General features: G+C 45.5%; 1 protein-coding gene across 1 annotated transcript in view; it reads right to left on the bottom strand.

Annotated features, from left to right (window-relative positions):
* The window catches only part of obscna (obscurin, cytoskeletal calmodulin and titin-interacting RhoGEF a), a 53,733-nt gene that overhangs the window by 22,790 nt on the left and 15,548 nt on the right, over positions 1-15,395 (bottom strand). Inside the window, exons 22-35 of the mRNA XM_061779184.1 lie at positions 14,241-14,507; positions 6,829-7,095; positions 5,945-6,211; positions 4,263-4,529; positions 3,917-4,183; positions 3,577-3,843; positions 3,032-3,301; positions 2,651-2,929; positions 2,322-2,579; positions 1,982-2,248; positions 1,150-1,416; positions 815-1,081; positions 400-666; positions 17-280 (exon numbers count right to left, since the gene is read on the bottom strand). Coding sequence (XP_061635168.1) covers positions 17-280; positions 400-666; positions 815-1,081; positions 1,150-1,416; positions 1,982-2,248; positions 2,322-2,579; positions 2,651-2,929; positions 3,032-3,301; positions 3,577-3,843; positions 3,917-4,183; positions 4,263-4,529; positions 5,945-6,211; positions 6,829-7,095; positions 14,241-14,507 — 3,741 coding nt within the window. The remainder of the gene's footprint in view (positions 1-16; positions 281-399; positions 667-814; positions 1,082-1,149; positions 1,417-1,981; positions 2,249-2,321; positions 2,580-2,650; positions 2,930-3,031; positions 3,302-3,576; positions 3,844-3,916; positions 4,184-4,262; positions 4,530-5,944; positions 6,212-6,828; positions 7,096-14,240; positions 14,508-15,395) is intronic.

Below are 15,395 nucleotides of genomic sequence, written 5' to 3'. Positions count from 1 at the left end.
GACAAAATGTAAATACCTCTCACAGCTACAGTTGCAGAGGTCTCTGAACTTCCTGCTTGACATGTGTAGGTTCCGCTATCTTCAGGTTTGAGGTCCATAATGTTAAGTTGAAGGAGGCAGCCATCTTGTTTCATTACATACTTCCTATTTGCCCTCAGAGGTAACCTGCTCTTTCTCCATACCGGCACTGCAAGTTTAGAGAGCTCGCAGCAAAGGACGGCTGTAGCTCCTTCCTCTGCCTCCATACTTTGCAAGTCACCTTTAAATGTAACAGCGAGTTCTGAAGAAGGATTATACAAATATTCAGTTCATGAGCAAAGCTACATAAAATGTGATAACAGTGATTAATAATGTACATCGTAAAGAAACAATGCTTATTATCGTGTCAAGAGGACACACCTCTTACAGAAACAGTTGCAGTTGTCTCTGCGGTTCCTGCTTCACATGTGTAGCTACCACCGTCCTCAGGTTTGAGATCACTGATATTGAGCTGAAGGAGGCAGCCATCTTGTTTCATCTCATATTTCCTATTGGCCCTCAGAGGCAGTCTGTTCTTCTTCCATTGCACTGTCGCTCCAGGTTTGGACAGCTCACAGGACAGGGAGATTGAACCTTCCTCCTCCACCTCAATACTTTGTAAGTTTGTAACAAAGAATGGTGGCAACTCTGGGGAAATTAATCATAGCACGTGATTAATATGGCCCACAAAAATGTCAGAAAAGAGTCCTGTTTGGATAATTATTGATATCCAATATAACTGTATCATTTCGAGAGCAAAAAAGGCAGTCATGTTTCAAAGATACAAGAACAGTACCTTTTACTGACACAGTTGCAGCAGTTTCTGTACTTCCTGCTTGACATGTGTAACTTCCACTGTCCTCAGGTTTCAGCTCCTTGATTTTAAGCTGGAGGAGGCAGCCATCCTGCTTCATCTCATACTTGTCGCCGCCTCTTAATGGCATCTTGTTCTTCTTCCATTGTATTGCAGTATCTGTCTTCGATACCTTACAGCAGAGGGAGGCAACACTGCCCTCCTCAGCCGTTACATTCTGTAAGTTTTCTTTGAAAAATGGCAGAAGTTCTAGGAAAGATTTGATTCAAGGGTGAGAGAAGCCCTGAGCAGAAAATTGAAGGAGACACTGTACCTACCTTTGACTGTCAAAGTAGCAATTGATTCTACACTTCCTACATGACACGAGTATCTGCCACTGTCTTCAGGTTTGAGGCCCACAATGCTAAGCTGAAGGAGGCAGCCAGCTTCTTTCATCTCATACTTCCTGTTGGCCCTCAGAGGCAGTCTGTTCTTCTTCCATTGCACAGACGCACCAGGTTTGGACAGCTCACAGCTCAAGGAAACTGAGCCTCCCTCCTCCATCCACACATTTCGTAAATCTTTCGTGAAGAATGGAGGTAGCTCTGGGCAATAAGGGATAGCCAAAGTCCAAAATGTTGATGTAATGAAAACTAAACTGAACCCATCCATCCATCAATCCATTTGGACACTGCTTGTCCTCATTAGGGTCACGAATGAGCTGGAGCCCATTTCAACCAACTTTTGGTAAGAAACGGGGTACCCCCGGACTGGTCATGAGCCAATCGCAGGGCATACACTATATAGGCAAACAACCCTTCACACTCACAATCACACGTATGGACAGTTTAAAGTCTTCAATTCACATACCATAATGTCAGGCATATACAGTAGTTGGAATGTGGAATGAAGTTGGAGTACTCAGAGAGCACAGGAGAAAATGCAAACTCTTCAGCAAACCAATACAAATAGACAGTTAGATGCTATAACTTTTTGGGAAGAGTTTATGGAAGCCTCTTTTCAGTTCTCAGATGTGCACCTGTCTATAAATACTATTGCTTGCCCACACAGAGCTCGGACATGAATCCAATCAAATAGTTTTGGGAAGTACTGTACTTTTGTCTATTTAATGTACTGTATGTGCTTGATCAAGTTTGCATTCGACCTTACCTTTAACTGTAACAGTTGCAGCAGTTTCTGCATTTCCTGCTTGACACGTGTAGCTGCCACTGTCCTCAAGTTTAAGCTCCTTGATGTGAAGCTGGAGGAAGCAACCGTCTTGCTTCATCTCGTACTTCCTGCCAGCGCTCAGTGGCAATCTGTTCTTCTTCCATTGTACCGGCAGCCCGGGTTTAGACAGCTCACAGTACAGGACGGCCGAGCTTCCCTCTTCAGTCTCAACACTTTGCAACTCTTCCTGGAAGAATGGTGGGAGCTCTGGAGAAGAAAAGATAAATGACACAAATGGACACACCTTCACTTTGTAATGCCACGTCACTTCCGATAATACCTTTCACACTAAGCTTGGCACTGGCCTGCGCATCGCCTGTATCGCAGGAGTAAACTCCAGCGTCAAGGGGATCTACAGCATGGATGAGCAGTAAATTCACTTTTCCCTCCTTGCGTATCTCAAATTTATCACAGTTTCTGAGAGGAATATGGTTGCGCCTCCAGGTAACAGTGGTGGTGAAGTCAGTGGTTGTGCAGGACAAAGTAGCAATCTCTCCTTCCAAGATTAGAACATCTTGAGGCTTCTCCTCAAATAAAACTGAACATTAAAACATCTCTTTAGCTTAAAAAATCATCACAACAGGGCTCAATAGATATGCCTCTCCTCACCTTTGGGCTTGGGCACCACTAAAAGACTCGCTGATGTCCTTTCCTCCCCGACCGCAAATGCCACAATGCCCGTCTCCTCAGGTGTTGTCATGGTGAGGACAAGTCGGTGTTGGCGACCCTGGCATGTCATCTGGTTCATTTCGTTTTTCTGCAGTTGACTGGAGCCCAGCCACCACACACCCTCATTCACATGGGCGTGACTAAGTTCGCACACAAACACGGCGTCCTCCCCCGCAGCCACAGTAATGTCCTTAAGCTCTGTAACAATTCGCACTCGCTCTGTGGAGGAGAAAGACAGCGAAAGATACTTTCGTAGTGACGGAGTGGGAGATTTTTACAATAATGATAATGATGGGAAGGGATTCTTGTGTTTCCACATACCCCTCACAATCAACTTGGCGGTGGTCTTCTTGCCCCTTGTGATGCAACAGTAATCGCCTGCATCCTCCAGGTGCAGCCGCTTAATCTCAAGCATATGCGTAGGTCCTTTTTTTGTAATAATTAAGCGTCCCCCTTCTTCAATTACAGCATTGTCCTTCTTCCAAGTGACAGGGACATTCGTACTGGAAACTTCACACGACAGCAGCACAGATTTGCCCTCCATCACCGCTTGGCTGTCCAGTTCCTTCTCAAAGAACACTGATGCCGCCGCTAGCATCAGGAAAAAAAGATAAATTAAGTTGTTACTTTTGAAAAAGCTACATGGTATATTCTTCCATAATTTCAAAGACAATCAGTTCAGGCCATAACATTTAAAAGCTTTCTCAAACAAGCTACCGGATCACCAGCGTGTGTGTGCAAGCTCTGTGCCAAAAACTCAGTTCATTGATAATAATTTCAGTTCACTACATTTGGTACCAAATCCACCTAAATTCTTGTAAGAACAGATTCTGCAGGGAAAAACATGGTGCGTGTTTTTTTTATACCTCTCACATTCACTTCAGCTGTCGTCTTCTGCTCGCCAAAAACACAACTGTACTCCCCAACATCCTCAGGCTGGATGTTTCTGATACTCATCTCAGCTATGTTCTCCTTGAGAGTCATCTGATACCTCCCACCTTGATAGAGCTGGTCCTCTCCCTTCCACCACTGTACAGATACCCCAGTCCTGGACAGTTCACATCGCAGAGTCACGTTGCCTCCCTCAGCGGCCTCCTGGTTCTTTAGACCCATCTTAAAGGTGAGTGGGATAGCTGTGGATGTGAGACAGAGAAAATTAGTAATATTTCTCTACACACATGCTTACACATAGCAATCATGTCTCACGTGTAACAGTGATGTTGGCTACGGTCTTGGCGTCGCCATAGATACAGCTGTAGATTCCACTGTCCTCCAGCTGAGTGTTTTTGATGGTCAGCTCCAGCATGCTGTTTCGATTTCTTAGCTGATACTTGAAATTATTCTTCAGAAGCTCCTGGCCTTTCCTCCACTCAACAGAAAGGCCGAGCTTGGACAATTCGCATGTCAACGTTACGTTGTTCTCCTCCTCCACTTGCAGGTTCTTTAACTTGGTTTTGAATGTGATGGGAGGTGCTGGAAATATTTGTAGATCTTATTGTGAACATCTGGACGGGGCACCTGGGTGTATTATAGTAAATGTGAGATCACTCACCTTTCACTGTGAGCTCAGCAGTGGATTGGCTGTCTATAGTTTTACAAGTGTACTTCCCCGCATCACTCTCTTCTACATTATTGAGGAACAGTTTGGTGAAATTTCCCTCCTGTTTCATTTCATATTTGTAACCGGGCTTCAGGATCACTCTTCCTTTCCTCCAGTCCACGGGAGCTCCAGGTTTGGACAACTCACAGCAGAACACTCCACTGCCACCTTCCTTCACTTCCAAATTCTGAACTTCTTGCTTAAATGTAATAGGAAGGGCTGGAGAATAACAAAACATCAAACAATTTTCAAAGTCTTTTCGACACAAACTAGACTAGGTACACACGATGTAATAGGATCCAATACATGACAGCTATTAGAAGTTCTTAAAAGGTTACAGTATAGTTTTGACGGGGATTCAACATTATCTTGATGATTGTGGTTGCAGTTTGTCGTTGTGTAGAACTGGACTGTATCATACTGGGAACTGTTTCTAATATTCTGCCCGTATAGCAAAAAAGGCCAGCAAAAAAGTTAGTTATATAAGATCTTTGTGATGAAATACTTATATACATACATACACACACACACACATATATATATATATATATATATATATATATATATATATATATATTAATATATATATATTAATTATGAATAGCTTTCATCACTAGTTGGCTGGGCAAAGTTGGTATGGAAGTGAGATCTTATACTCATTTTAACTTACGTAAGTTAAAGTTCTGACAGTGCTAATCAAAATGAGCAATAGTATCTTTTATTATAATTATTATCTGTATGTTGTTTTGAGCGGCACGGTGTACGACTGGTTAGAGTGTCAGCCTCACAGTTCGCCCTGCCTGTGTGGAGTTTGCATGTTCTTCCCGTGCCTGCGTGGGTTTTCTCCGGGCACTCCGGTTTCCTCCCACATCCCAAAAACATGCATGTTAGGTTAATTGAAGACTCTAAATTGCCCGTAGGTGTGAATGTGAGTGCAAATGGTTGTTTGTATATATGTGCCCTGTTTATATGTACACCGCCTCCTGCCCGTTGATAGCTGGGATAGGCTCCAGCACTACCGTGACCCTTGTGAGGATAAGCGGCTCAGAAAATGGATGGATGGATGGATGTTCTTTTGATTAAGCTCTTGTGATAGATCTTTTTTACTGTACTGTAGATCAGTAAGTTCCAACCTTTATGGAGCGAAGGCACATATTTTACAATTGGAAAATCTCACAGCACACCAACAAACAAAAATGTCACAAAAAGTAGATACACAGTAATTACTGTATATACTTCCTGCCATCTAATAGAAGAGCATTTATTTGTCTGTCTGTCACTATGCCTCACTGGCATAAATAGAGGAACAAAGATACACTATTTCTTGTAAATGAATAATTTTTTGAGCAGTCAAGTAAAATTTGATAATTTCTCAGGGCACACCCGAAGATTGCTCATGGCAGACTAATGTGCCACGGCACACTGGTTGGGTATCACTGCTGTAGATGGTGCAGATATACCTCACATTACACTTACTATTGACCAGCTGTGTGACTAATGATTGTGGATGATTTCTACTATTAATTAAGTGGGTGAAACAGCATTTCTAATTCTTGGCTGTTTTCACATACATTAACCAAGTAAACTGTGACTTGTGCTCACAGGTAACTTGTATGGACTTGAATGAAGCCTACCTCTTACTTTGATATCAGCTGAAGTCACAGCTGTACCAACAGAGCAATTGTATTCGCCAGCATCCTTGAGAGTTAGATTTTTGATCAGCACCTCACACACCCTGCCCTCTTGCTTCATTTGATATTTGGCTCCCTCCCTCAGGAGCTGAGCATCCTTTCGCCACTCAACTGGGATTCCTGGTTTGGAGAGCTCACAATGGAGCGTCACACTGCTCTCCTCCACTGTTTCTTGGTCCTTCAACTTTTGCTTGAATGTCACTGGAATTGCTGAAGGGGCACATTACTGTGATGAATGTACACTTAACCATAACACAACACCACTTAACCACAACAGTAAATACGCTTTTACAAACTAATGAGACTCAATACCCCTATGAAAAATGCTCTCTATTGCTGCTGCATCACATTGAGAGCCTATAATCTTCTTCTCTTCTGTGTACAAATCTCAGCTCTGGCCTTATTGTGTGGAGTTTGCATTTTCTATCTGTGCTTAAAACATGCATATTAGTTTAGGTAGGGGTAAAAGATCTTATCTTATCTTATCTTAAGGTCTGTATGTGGCCTGTAATTGGCTGGAGTCCAGGTTGTACCCACGTCTTGGCCAAACTCAGCTCACGTATAACTCTACTAACGCTGAATAAAATAACAAAAATATTATAAACAGCTCTCAGTGTGATGCAGTACACTTTTACACCACTACAACCATTAAGCATAAACATATTGTTTAATTAATAATACATCTTTCAAAAGTCAACATTGTGCCACATATGTTTGAAAAGGCAGCATTGTTGATGCAGCTAGTGCTGTGGTCAGTAAGTTCATGCAATTATCTTTATCTTTAAATACATGTAAAATTGTGTTCCCATAGGTGCAGTGTCTCTCACCAATTATTATAACTGTGGCAGTACTTTTAATGTCTTCGCAAATGCAGCTGTAAACACCACTGTCTTCAGGCTGACTCTTTCTGATGAGCAGTTCCAGTGTGGAGCCTCTCTGCTTGAGCTGGTACCTGTCACCATCGGTCAGCACTTCATCTCCCTTTATCCACTGAGCAGTGAGATCTGCTTTGGAGAGCTGGCAGCAAAGCATTACTCCATTGCCCTCAAGCACTTCAAGATTACACAGTTCACGGAGGAATTTGACAGGTCGTTCTAAAAACAAGAAGTATTGATATTTTTACCAAAGGTAACACACTACTGTATACATATTCTGAGTAACAATCGGTATCACTCAGCTTAGTCTTTTTGGGGGGTTGAATTGATGTTGAATTTTGTGTATTCTATCAAAGTAAAGATGTTTTTTGAGTGTCACTAAATCACATCATCCACTTTACTGGGGAAAAAAAGTATTTGGACACTAGGCTGTTTCAACAACATGATGTAAAAATGAAAGAAAATAGGGAGTTATTTGCCTCCTTGTAGCTATGTTTCTACCTGATTGTATCAGAGTGTTGGATGAGAGGGCCTAGTTAAGTTTTTCTGCACCAAACTCATCCAAGCATGCCTTATAGACATTTGCACTTCTGCCATGCTGGAACAAAAATGGCCAGTGTCCAAACTTTTCCCACAAATTTGGACGCCTATAATTATCCTAAAAGTCTTGAGATAAAGAATGGATTAATTCAGCTAGAACTATGGGCTGTCATTCAAGAATTTGGAGTGCATGTTCCATATAGAGTGGGTTAGTAGCTAATTCTCAGTGGATTGACTCGCTCACAACTGGACTGTTCTGTTTGTCTTAGAAGACGTTTCGCCTCTCATCGAAGCAGGCTTCATCAGTTCATGCAACAAAGCTTAGTTAGGATGCACTAGCCAGTGTTTGTGTGGAAGACTCAACTATTTATACTCCAGCTTAGAAGCCTGCACCACACCACGTATGGAATCTTTCTTTTGGAATGCAAAAAAGGGGGGAGCCGTTAAGCCGTCTGGCCGTGAGGCATTGTCAGTCCACCAGAGTTGTTGGGTGGAAACTCGCTCATCGATATTCCATTCAGTTGTGAATTGGTTGTGGAGTTACCTAATGATCAAGGAGGCCGTGCTTTTTGTTGGAGGCAGAATTATTGAGTTTCTTTGGAATGTACAAAGGGATGGCATTGTAAGTAGGAGATGATGAGGTGATGTCGTAAGCCCCCTCAGTGTTCAGTGATGGTTTTTCCACCTTTGTGTATATGACCTCTCGCTCCCCTCTTTCAAACCATCTGTCTTCCCTGTCCAGAATATGCACGTTTTTGTCATGTGTGTGTGTTCCGGATTTTTGTCCTCACACACCTGCTCCTGTGAGCGTCTTCACCACCTGTGCCTCGTTCAACCTAATTACCCCTTGTATTTAACCTCGTGTCTCATTCCCTCTCGTTGCCAGTTCGTTGTACCTTGTCGTCGCGTTCCAGCATTCCTTGTTTCCACGTCACAGACTCACAGTAAGACTTGACCCTGTTCCGATTATCGACCTTGCCTCTTTGCCTCATGTTTTTGGATACTGTTGCCTTTCTTGGATTGCCTGCCTGTGTACCGACCTATGCCCGTGTATTAAACCTCTCTTTTTGGAAACTGTCCATTTGTTTTGGAGTCGTGCATTTTTGGGTCCTATCCTCTGTTCCGTTCATGACAGAACGAACTGGCCATAACATGGACCCAGCAGACTCAGATCCGGTGCGCAAAGCCCTTCAAGCGCAGGGTCAACGCCTCTGGAAGCAGGATGAGCAGATTGCTGCCCTCCACCTTCATCTAGAGGGAGTGTCAAGGCATCAGGACAATATGATGAAACAGGTGGCCTCGCAGTTTGAACTTCTTATGAAAATTATTCAAGAGAAGGAACCAGTTGGCACCACACCCAATACCGCCACGGCATTTCCATGTGAAGTAGTCACCATGCAGCCACCTCCGATGCTGTCTGCCCACAGCTCTCTCGACCGGAGAGGTTCTCTGGACATTCTGGGAACATTAAGCCGTTCATCACGCAGTGCGAACTCCACTTTGAGCTGCAGGCAGCTGCCTTCCCCACCGAGCAGGCAAAAATTGCTTTCGTCATTTCCCACCTGACTGGTCGTGCGGAGGCGTGGGCTACTGCTGAATGGAGCCGCAATTCCGCCGCGTGTCATTCATGGGCTTTTTTCGTAAAGACTATGGACACTTACAACAAGGCAAGTGCAGGGTGTCAGATTACGCGATTGAGTTTCGCATTCTAGCAGCTGAGAGTCATTGGAATAATCGGGCGCTACTCGATGCCTTTTTTCAAGGACTATCCCCTGCCGTCAAGGATCATTTAGTCCCGCTAGACCTGCCGACCGACTTGGACACTCTCATCGCTCTCGCCGTAAAGATCGACAAGAGGATTTTGGATCGCGAGCGAGATGGAGATCGGCGGAGGGCTGGGTCACCGCGCACTTGGAGGATGAGCCTCGGTGACCACCCAAACCAAGGCAGATCCCCTGGTTCCGGTCTCAATCCACTGGGTAGCGTCCCCACGGATGAACCCATGCAACTGGGCAGGTTCCGTCTCTCCCCTGAGGAACGTCAACGCCGGCTGAGGGAAGGGCGGTGCTTCTACTGCGGTCAGTTGGGTCATTCCGTGAGCAACTGTCACGTCAAAGTTGCCGGTGCCGGTAGCAAGGGCACGGGAGAGGTGAGTCTGAATTTCATTAAGGAAGACCCTACACGGGTTCTTCCTAAAGTGACACTATGCTCTCCTGATCAAGAAATTCATACACCTGTATTAATTGACTCTGGTTCTGACGCAAACTTACTCAACTCCATCCTTGTTAGACGTATGCACCTTAGAACCTTTGAAATAAAACGCCACCGCAACACCTATGCTGCAGACGGCACTTTTATGGGCAAAATCACTCACCGCACCCAAACACTCACATTGACATTGCCTGATTCTCACTCGGAACGCATTAGTTTTCATGTTTTTGACGCCATGAATCATGACCTTATCTTAGGGAACCCATGGTTGAAATTAAATAACCCCCACATTGACTGGTCCTCTGGGCAGGTTATTTCATGGGGCAGCAATTGCGCCCGGAACTGTTTCAAACCGCCATGTGATGTTCAGGGTCATGTTTCTAAGGACAATCCACAGACCCCATCTGGGGATCCTGATTTATCTCAAGTGCCCACCTGTTACCAGGATATTAAAGACGTTTTTTCCAAGTCCAAGGCCAAATCCCTTCCACCCCACAGACCTTATGACTGTGCTGTTGACTTGCTGGAACCACACCCCCACGAGGGAGGTTGTTCTCTCTTTCAGGGCCGGAACACAAGGCCATGAAGGAATACGTGGAGGAATCACTGGCAGCCGGGATCATCCGCCCATCTTCATCCCCTGCGGGAGCAAGATTTTTCTTTGTGGACAAGAAAGACAAGACCCTTCGACCCTGTATCGATTACCGGGGTCTCAACGAGATCACGGTAAAAAACAGGTACCCTCTTCCTCTCATATCCACCGCCTTTGAGTTCCTGGAGGGAGCCAAGATTTTCACCAAACTGGACTTAAGAAATGCATATCATCTAGTCAGGATAAGGGAGGGGGATGAATGGAAAACAGCATTCAACACACCAACGGGACATTATGAATATTTGGTAATGCCTTTTGGGCTTACTAACGCTCCAGCTGTTTTCCAGAACCTTGTCAATGATGTCCTGCGTGACATGTTGAATGTTTATGTTTTTGTTTATTTAGATGACATTTTGATATTCTCTCCGGATGAGGAGACTCACATTATTCATGTCCGCTCTGTTTTGCAGCAGTTACTGCAGAATCAACTCTATGTCAAGGGTGAGAAATGTGAGTTCCACAAGGCGTCCGTTTCTTTTCTGGGTTTCGTCCTGGCTCAAGGTGAAGTCAAGATGGACCCTTGCAAAGTCGATGCAGTTATTAATTGGCCTACTCCCACGTCACGCAAAGATGTACAAAGGTTCTTAGGGTTCGCAAACTTCTACAGAAAATTCATCAGAAATTTATATAGCCTCTCCTTTGCATGATCTTACCTCGCCACACAAACCTTTTGTATGGAACCCGCTTTGTCAGGCAGCTTTTTAAAAACTTAAGTCGAGCTTTACCTCCGCTCCCATCCTTACTTTGCCAGATCTCAAACAGCAGTTTGTGGTAGAAGTCGATCCGTCTGTTGCCGGAATAGGAGCAGTGCTCTCCCAGAAATCTCTCAAGGATGATAAATTACATCCTTGTGCTTTTCTCAAAAAACTGACCCCAGCTGAGAAAAATTATGACATTGGTGACCGTGAACTGTTGGCAGTCATGGTGGCTTTGATGGAGTGGAGGCACTAGCTAGAGGGGGCACAGACTCCGTTTTTAGTATGGACAGATCACAAGAACCTTGAGTATATTAAAACTGCTAAAAGATTAAATGCGAGGCAGGCTAGATGGGCTCTGTTCTTCACTAGATTTAATTTCACGTTATCCTAGCGACCTGATTCTAAAAATGGTAAGCCAGATGCTTTGTCACGTATTTTCTCCGAAGAGAATTCTTTGTCCGACCCTAAGACTATTTTGCCTAAGTCATGTTTCATTTCTGTTTTTGTTTGAGACATTGAAACTGCGGTTAAAGGGGCTCTGAAAGATACTCCTAGCCCTGAAGATTGCCCTGAAAACAGGCTTTATGTGGTTCCGACCTTAAGGGGAAGAGTCATCCACTGGGCTCACACGAACCGAACTGTATATCACCCAGGCATTGCCAAGACACAATCAGTGGTCGAACAGCACTTTTGGTGGCCTAATGTTAGGAGGGATGTTATCAATTACGTCAATGCTTGCCAGGTATGTGCTGCTAACAAGCCCTCTCATCAACGTCCTCCTGGGGAGTTGCGACCCCTGCCAATACCACAACGTCCTTGGTCAGACATTTCCGTAGACTTTGTGACAGGATTACCGGCCTCTAAAGGCAATACCACCATTCTTACAGTTGTTGACAGGTTCTCTAAGATGGCACACTTCATTGCACTTCCAAAACTCCCCTCAGCTAAAGACACTGCCGAGCTAATGATTAATCACGTTTTCAAGTTCCATGGTATCCCCAAGAATGTGGTGTCCCCAATTCATTTCGCAATTTTGGAAGGAGTTTTGCAATCTCATAGGTACTACCGTCAGTCTGTCATCTGGGTTTCATCCTGAAACCAACGGCCAAACCGAGAGGCTGAACCAGGACCTGGAGACTGGGCTCCGATGTCTCGCTTCACAGGAGCCGCGATCCTGGTCTCAGAAACTGGTTTGGGTCGAATTCTCCCACAATTCCCTCCCCTCTGCATCCACTGGTCTATCGCCTTTTCACGTTGTGCATGGTTACCAACCATCTCTGTTTCCTGCCATAGCCCCAGAGTCCACAGTTCCAGCGGCATTAACCTTGGTGAGACGCTGCAGGAGGACCTGGGAGCGAGCCCGCCAGATGCTGCTGCGCCAGGGACGGTCCTACAAAGCCGCTGCTGACCGTCGGAGGAGACCGACCCCGAACTACAAAGTGGGTCAGCGAGTTTGGCTCTCGACCAAACATATTCCACTCCAGGTGGAGTCCAAAAAGCTCGCTCCCAGGTTCGTTGGGCCCTTCCCCATCATAAAGATCATCAACCCTGTCACCGTGAAGCTGAGGCTCCCAAGGTCGATGCGGGTCCACCCTGCTTTTCACGTCAGCCTACTCAAGCCAGCCCAGGAGTCCCCTCTGGTCCTGCCTTCCAGGCCCCCTCCTCCCCCCCGGTTTGTGGATGGGGGCCCTGTGTTCTCTGTGAAGCGGCTGTTGTCGTCTCGTCGGAGGGGGAGGGGCTTTCAATATCTGGTGGACTGGGAGGGCTATGGGCCTGAGGAACGTTCATGGGTACCGTCTGCGTTTATCATGGATGATTCACTCATTCGGGACTTCCACGTTGCGCATCCAGGGGCTCCAGGGCCGTCTGGGGCCGGCCGTTAAGGGGGGGGGGGTACTGTCATGTGTGTGTGTTCCGGATTTTTGTCCTCACACACCTGCTCCTGTGAGCATCTTCACCACCTGTGCCTCGTTCAACCTAATTACCCCTTGTATTTAACCTCATGTCTTATTCCCTCTCGTTGCCAGTTCGTTGTACCTTGTCGTCGCGTTCCAGCATTCCTTGTTTCCACGTCACAGACTCACAGTAAGACTTGACCCTGTTCCGATTATCGACCTTGCCTCTTTGCCTCATGTTTTTGGATACTGTTGCCTTTCTTGGATTGCCTGCCTGTGTACCGACCTATGCCTGTCTATTAAACCTCTCTTTTTGGAAACTGTCCATTTGTTTTGGAGTCGTGCATTTTTGGGTCCTATCCTCTGTTCCTTTCATGACAGTTTTTGTCCTCAAAAGAGTGCTGTTTCTCTTGGAGGTGCAGCTGGAGAGCTGAGTCTGGACCTGAGGTGTTTGCCCGTCTGTGTTGTGCCATGCGTCTGCTCAGTGGTTGCTTGGTTTCCCCAATGTACTGTATGTATCTGTGCATTCCTCACTGCACTTGACCACTTACATCAGATTGCTTTTCTGAATGTGTGGTCTTTGGAGTGTACCAGCCTTTGTCTTAGGGTGTTACCAGGTTTGAAGCATATCGGAATGTTGTGTTGGTTGAAAATTTCACAGAGTTTCACAGACAGACTTGATACATACGGAATGACAATATTGTTGTGTCTGTCACGCTTTTCTGTCTCATCCACCTTGCTCCTGCCCCTTCTGGAATTGGATGCACTTTTCACAAATGACCAGCTGTGGTAACCACAGGTTTGGAGGGCCTCCCTCACATCTCTGTACGCTTTCTCTTTGGCCTGTGGACTGGTTGGAACGTTATTAGCTCTAGGTTGTAGGATTCAGATTAATGCACAATTTGTGTTCCAGAGGGTGGTGTGAGTCCTTATTGTCTTTGATATCCTCATGTGTAAACTTGATGTTATTGTCTACTGAGTTAATGTGCTCGGTGAAGGCTTGCACTGCTCTCCCCCTTTTTTGCATTCCAAAAGAAAGATTCCATATATGGTGTGGGGCATGCCTCTAAATTGGAGCATAAATAGTTGAGTCTTCCACCCAAACACTCTTGCCTAACTAAGCCTTGTTGCATGAACTGATGAAGCCTGCTCGGATGAAAGGCGAAATGTCTTCTAAGACAAATAGAACAGTCCAGTTGAAATCGATTCAATGCCCTGAGAATAAAATGACCTGGATGAATGAGAATATTCACAGGTTACTACGTAATAGGTACTCACAAGAGAAAACACTGCCCAAAATTGGGGGCAATAGGTTTAACCAGATTAGCTTTAATGTTTTTTTAATTTCATGAACTCCTGTATACTCACCATTCACTGCGAGCCGAGCTGTAGTACTTTCTTCACCACAAATGCAAGTGTAATCACCAGCGTCTTCGAGAGTGACTTCGCCAATAGTCATCTCCAGCTGCAAATCCTTCTTCCTCATCTGGTACTTGTTTCCTTGCCTCAACACCAGCCCTCCTCTCCTCCACTCGACAGAGTGGGCAGGTTTGTTAAGTTCACAGCGCAGAAACACACTGTTGCCCTCAGTCACCTCCTGGTTGGCAAGCATGAGCGTGAAATGTGATGGTAAACCTGTCGGGTAGGAAAACTGTTAAAAAAAGTAAGGCACAAGAATACCGGAAGACAGGCCGCTGCCAGGAATTTTGGGCCCTCCACATCAATGCCAATTGAAAATTCTATATACAGGGACTCTGTCAGTCAATATTCAATTGTCACCACTGCACCAACCACAAAACATTCCCCAATCCCTCCCCTACTCTGCACCCCTTACACTGCCCATGCCTGAATAATACCTGAATTAATATAAGGAAAGAATTGAGGCACCTTAAGAAGTGTAGCACTGGACACAATTGTGTATGTGATCTGGTTCTGTGTGGTGTGCAAGACAAATACAGCCAAGAGTGTGTTGAATTTTCCCTTAAGGGATAATAATACGTGCCCTGTGACTGATCGGTGACCAGTTCAGGGTGTAGTCCGTCTTCCACCCTAAGTTGGCTGGGATAGGCTCCTCGCGACCCTGAACAGGATAAACGGTATTGAGAATGAATGGATGGATAATAAGATGTAAAATTAGATTAAGGATACATGGAAGGAAACAAATTATTCTTATCCATTCTGACTGTGAATCCATCCATCCATTCATCAATTTTCTTCTGCTTAACCGGAGTTGGGTCGCAGGGGCAGCAGCTTAAGCAGGGAAGCCCAAACTTCCATCTTCCCCGCCATGCGCTCCCAGGCCAGCCGGGAGAGGTATTCTCTCCAGCGTGTCCTGGGTTGTCCCCGGGGCATCTTTCCAATGGGACGTGCGCGGAACACCTCATCAGGGAGGCGTCCAGGGGTAATCCTAATCAGATGCCTGAGGCACCTCATCTGGCTCCCCTCTATGTGGAAGAACAGCGGCTCGAGTCTGAGCCCCTCCCGGATGACCAAGCTTCCGGAAAGGATTGTCGGTACCCCCCT

Source organism: Phyllopteryx taeniolatus, chromosome 7, assembly GCF_024500385.1.
Source record: "Phyllopteryx taeniolatus isolate TA_2022b chromosome 7, UOR_Ptae_1.2, whole genome shotgun sequence".
Taxonomy (NCBI): Eukaryota; Metazoa; Chordata; class Actinopteri; order Syngnathiformes; family Syngnathidae; genus Phyllopteryx; species Phyllopteryx taeniolatus.
Note: the sequence above shows the minus strand (reverse complement) of the source record. Positions and strands in the feature narration are given on the sequence as shown.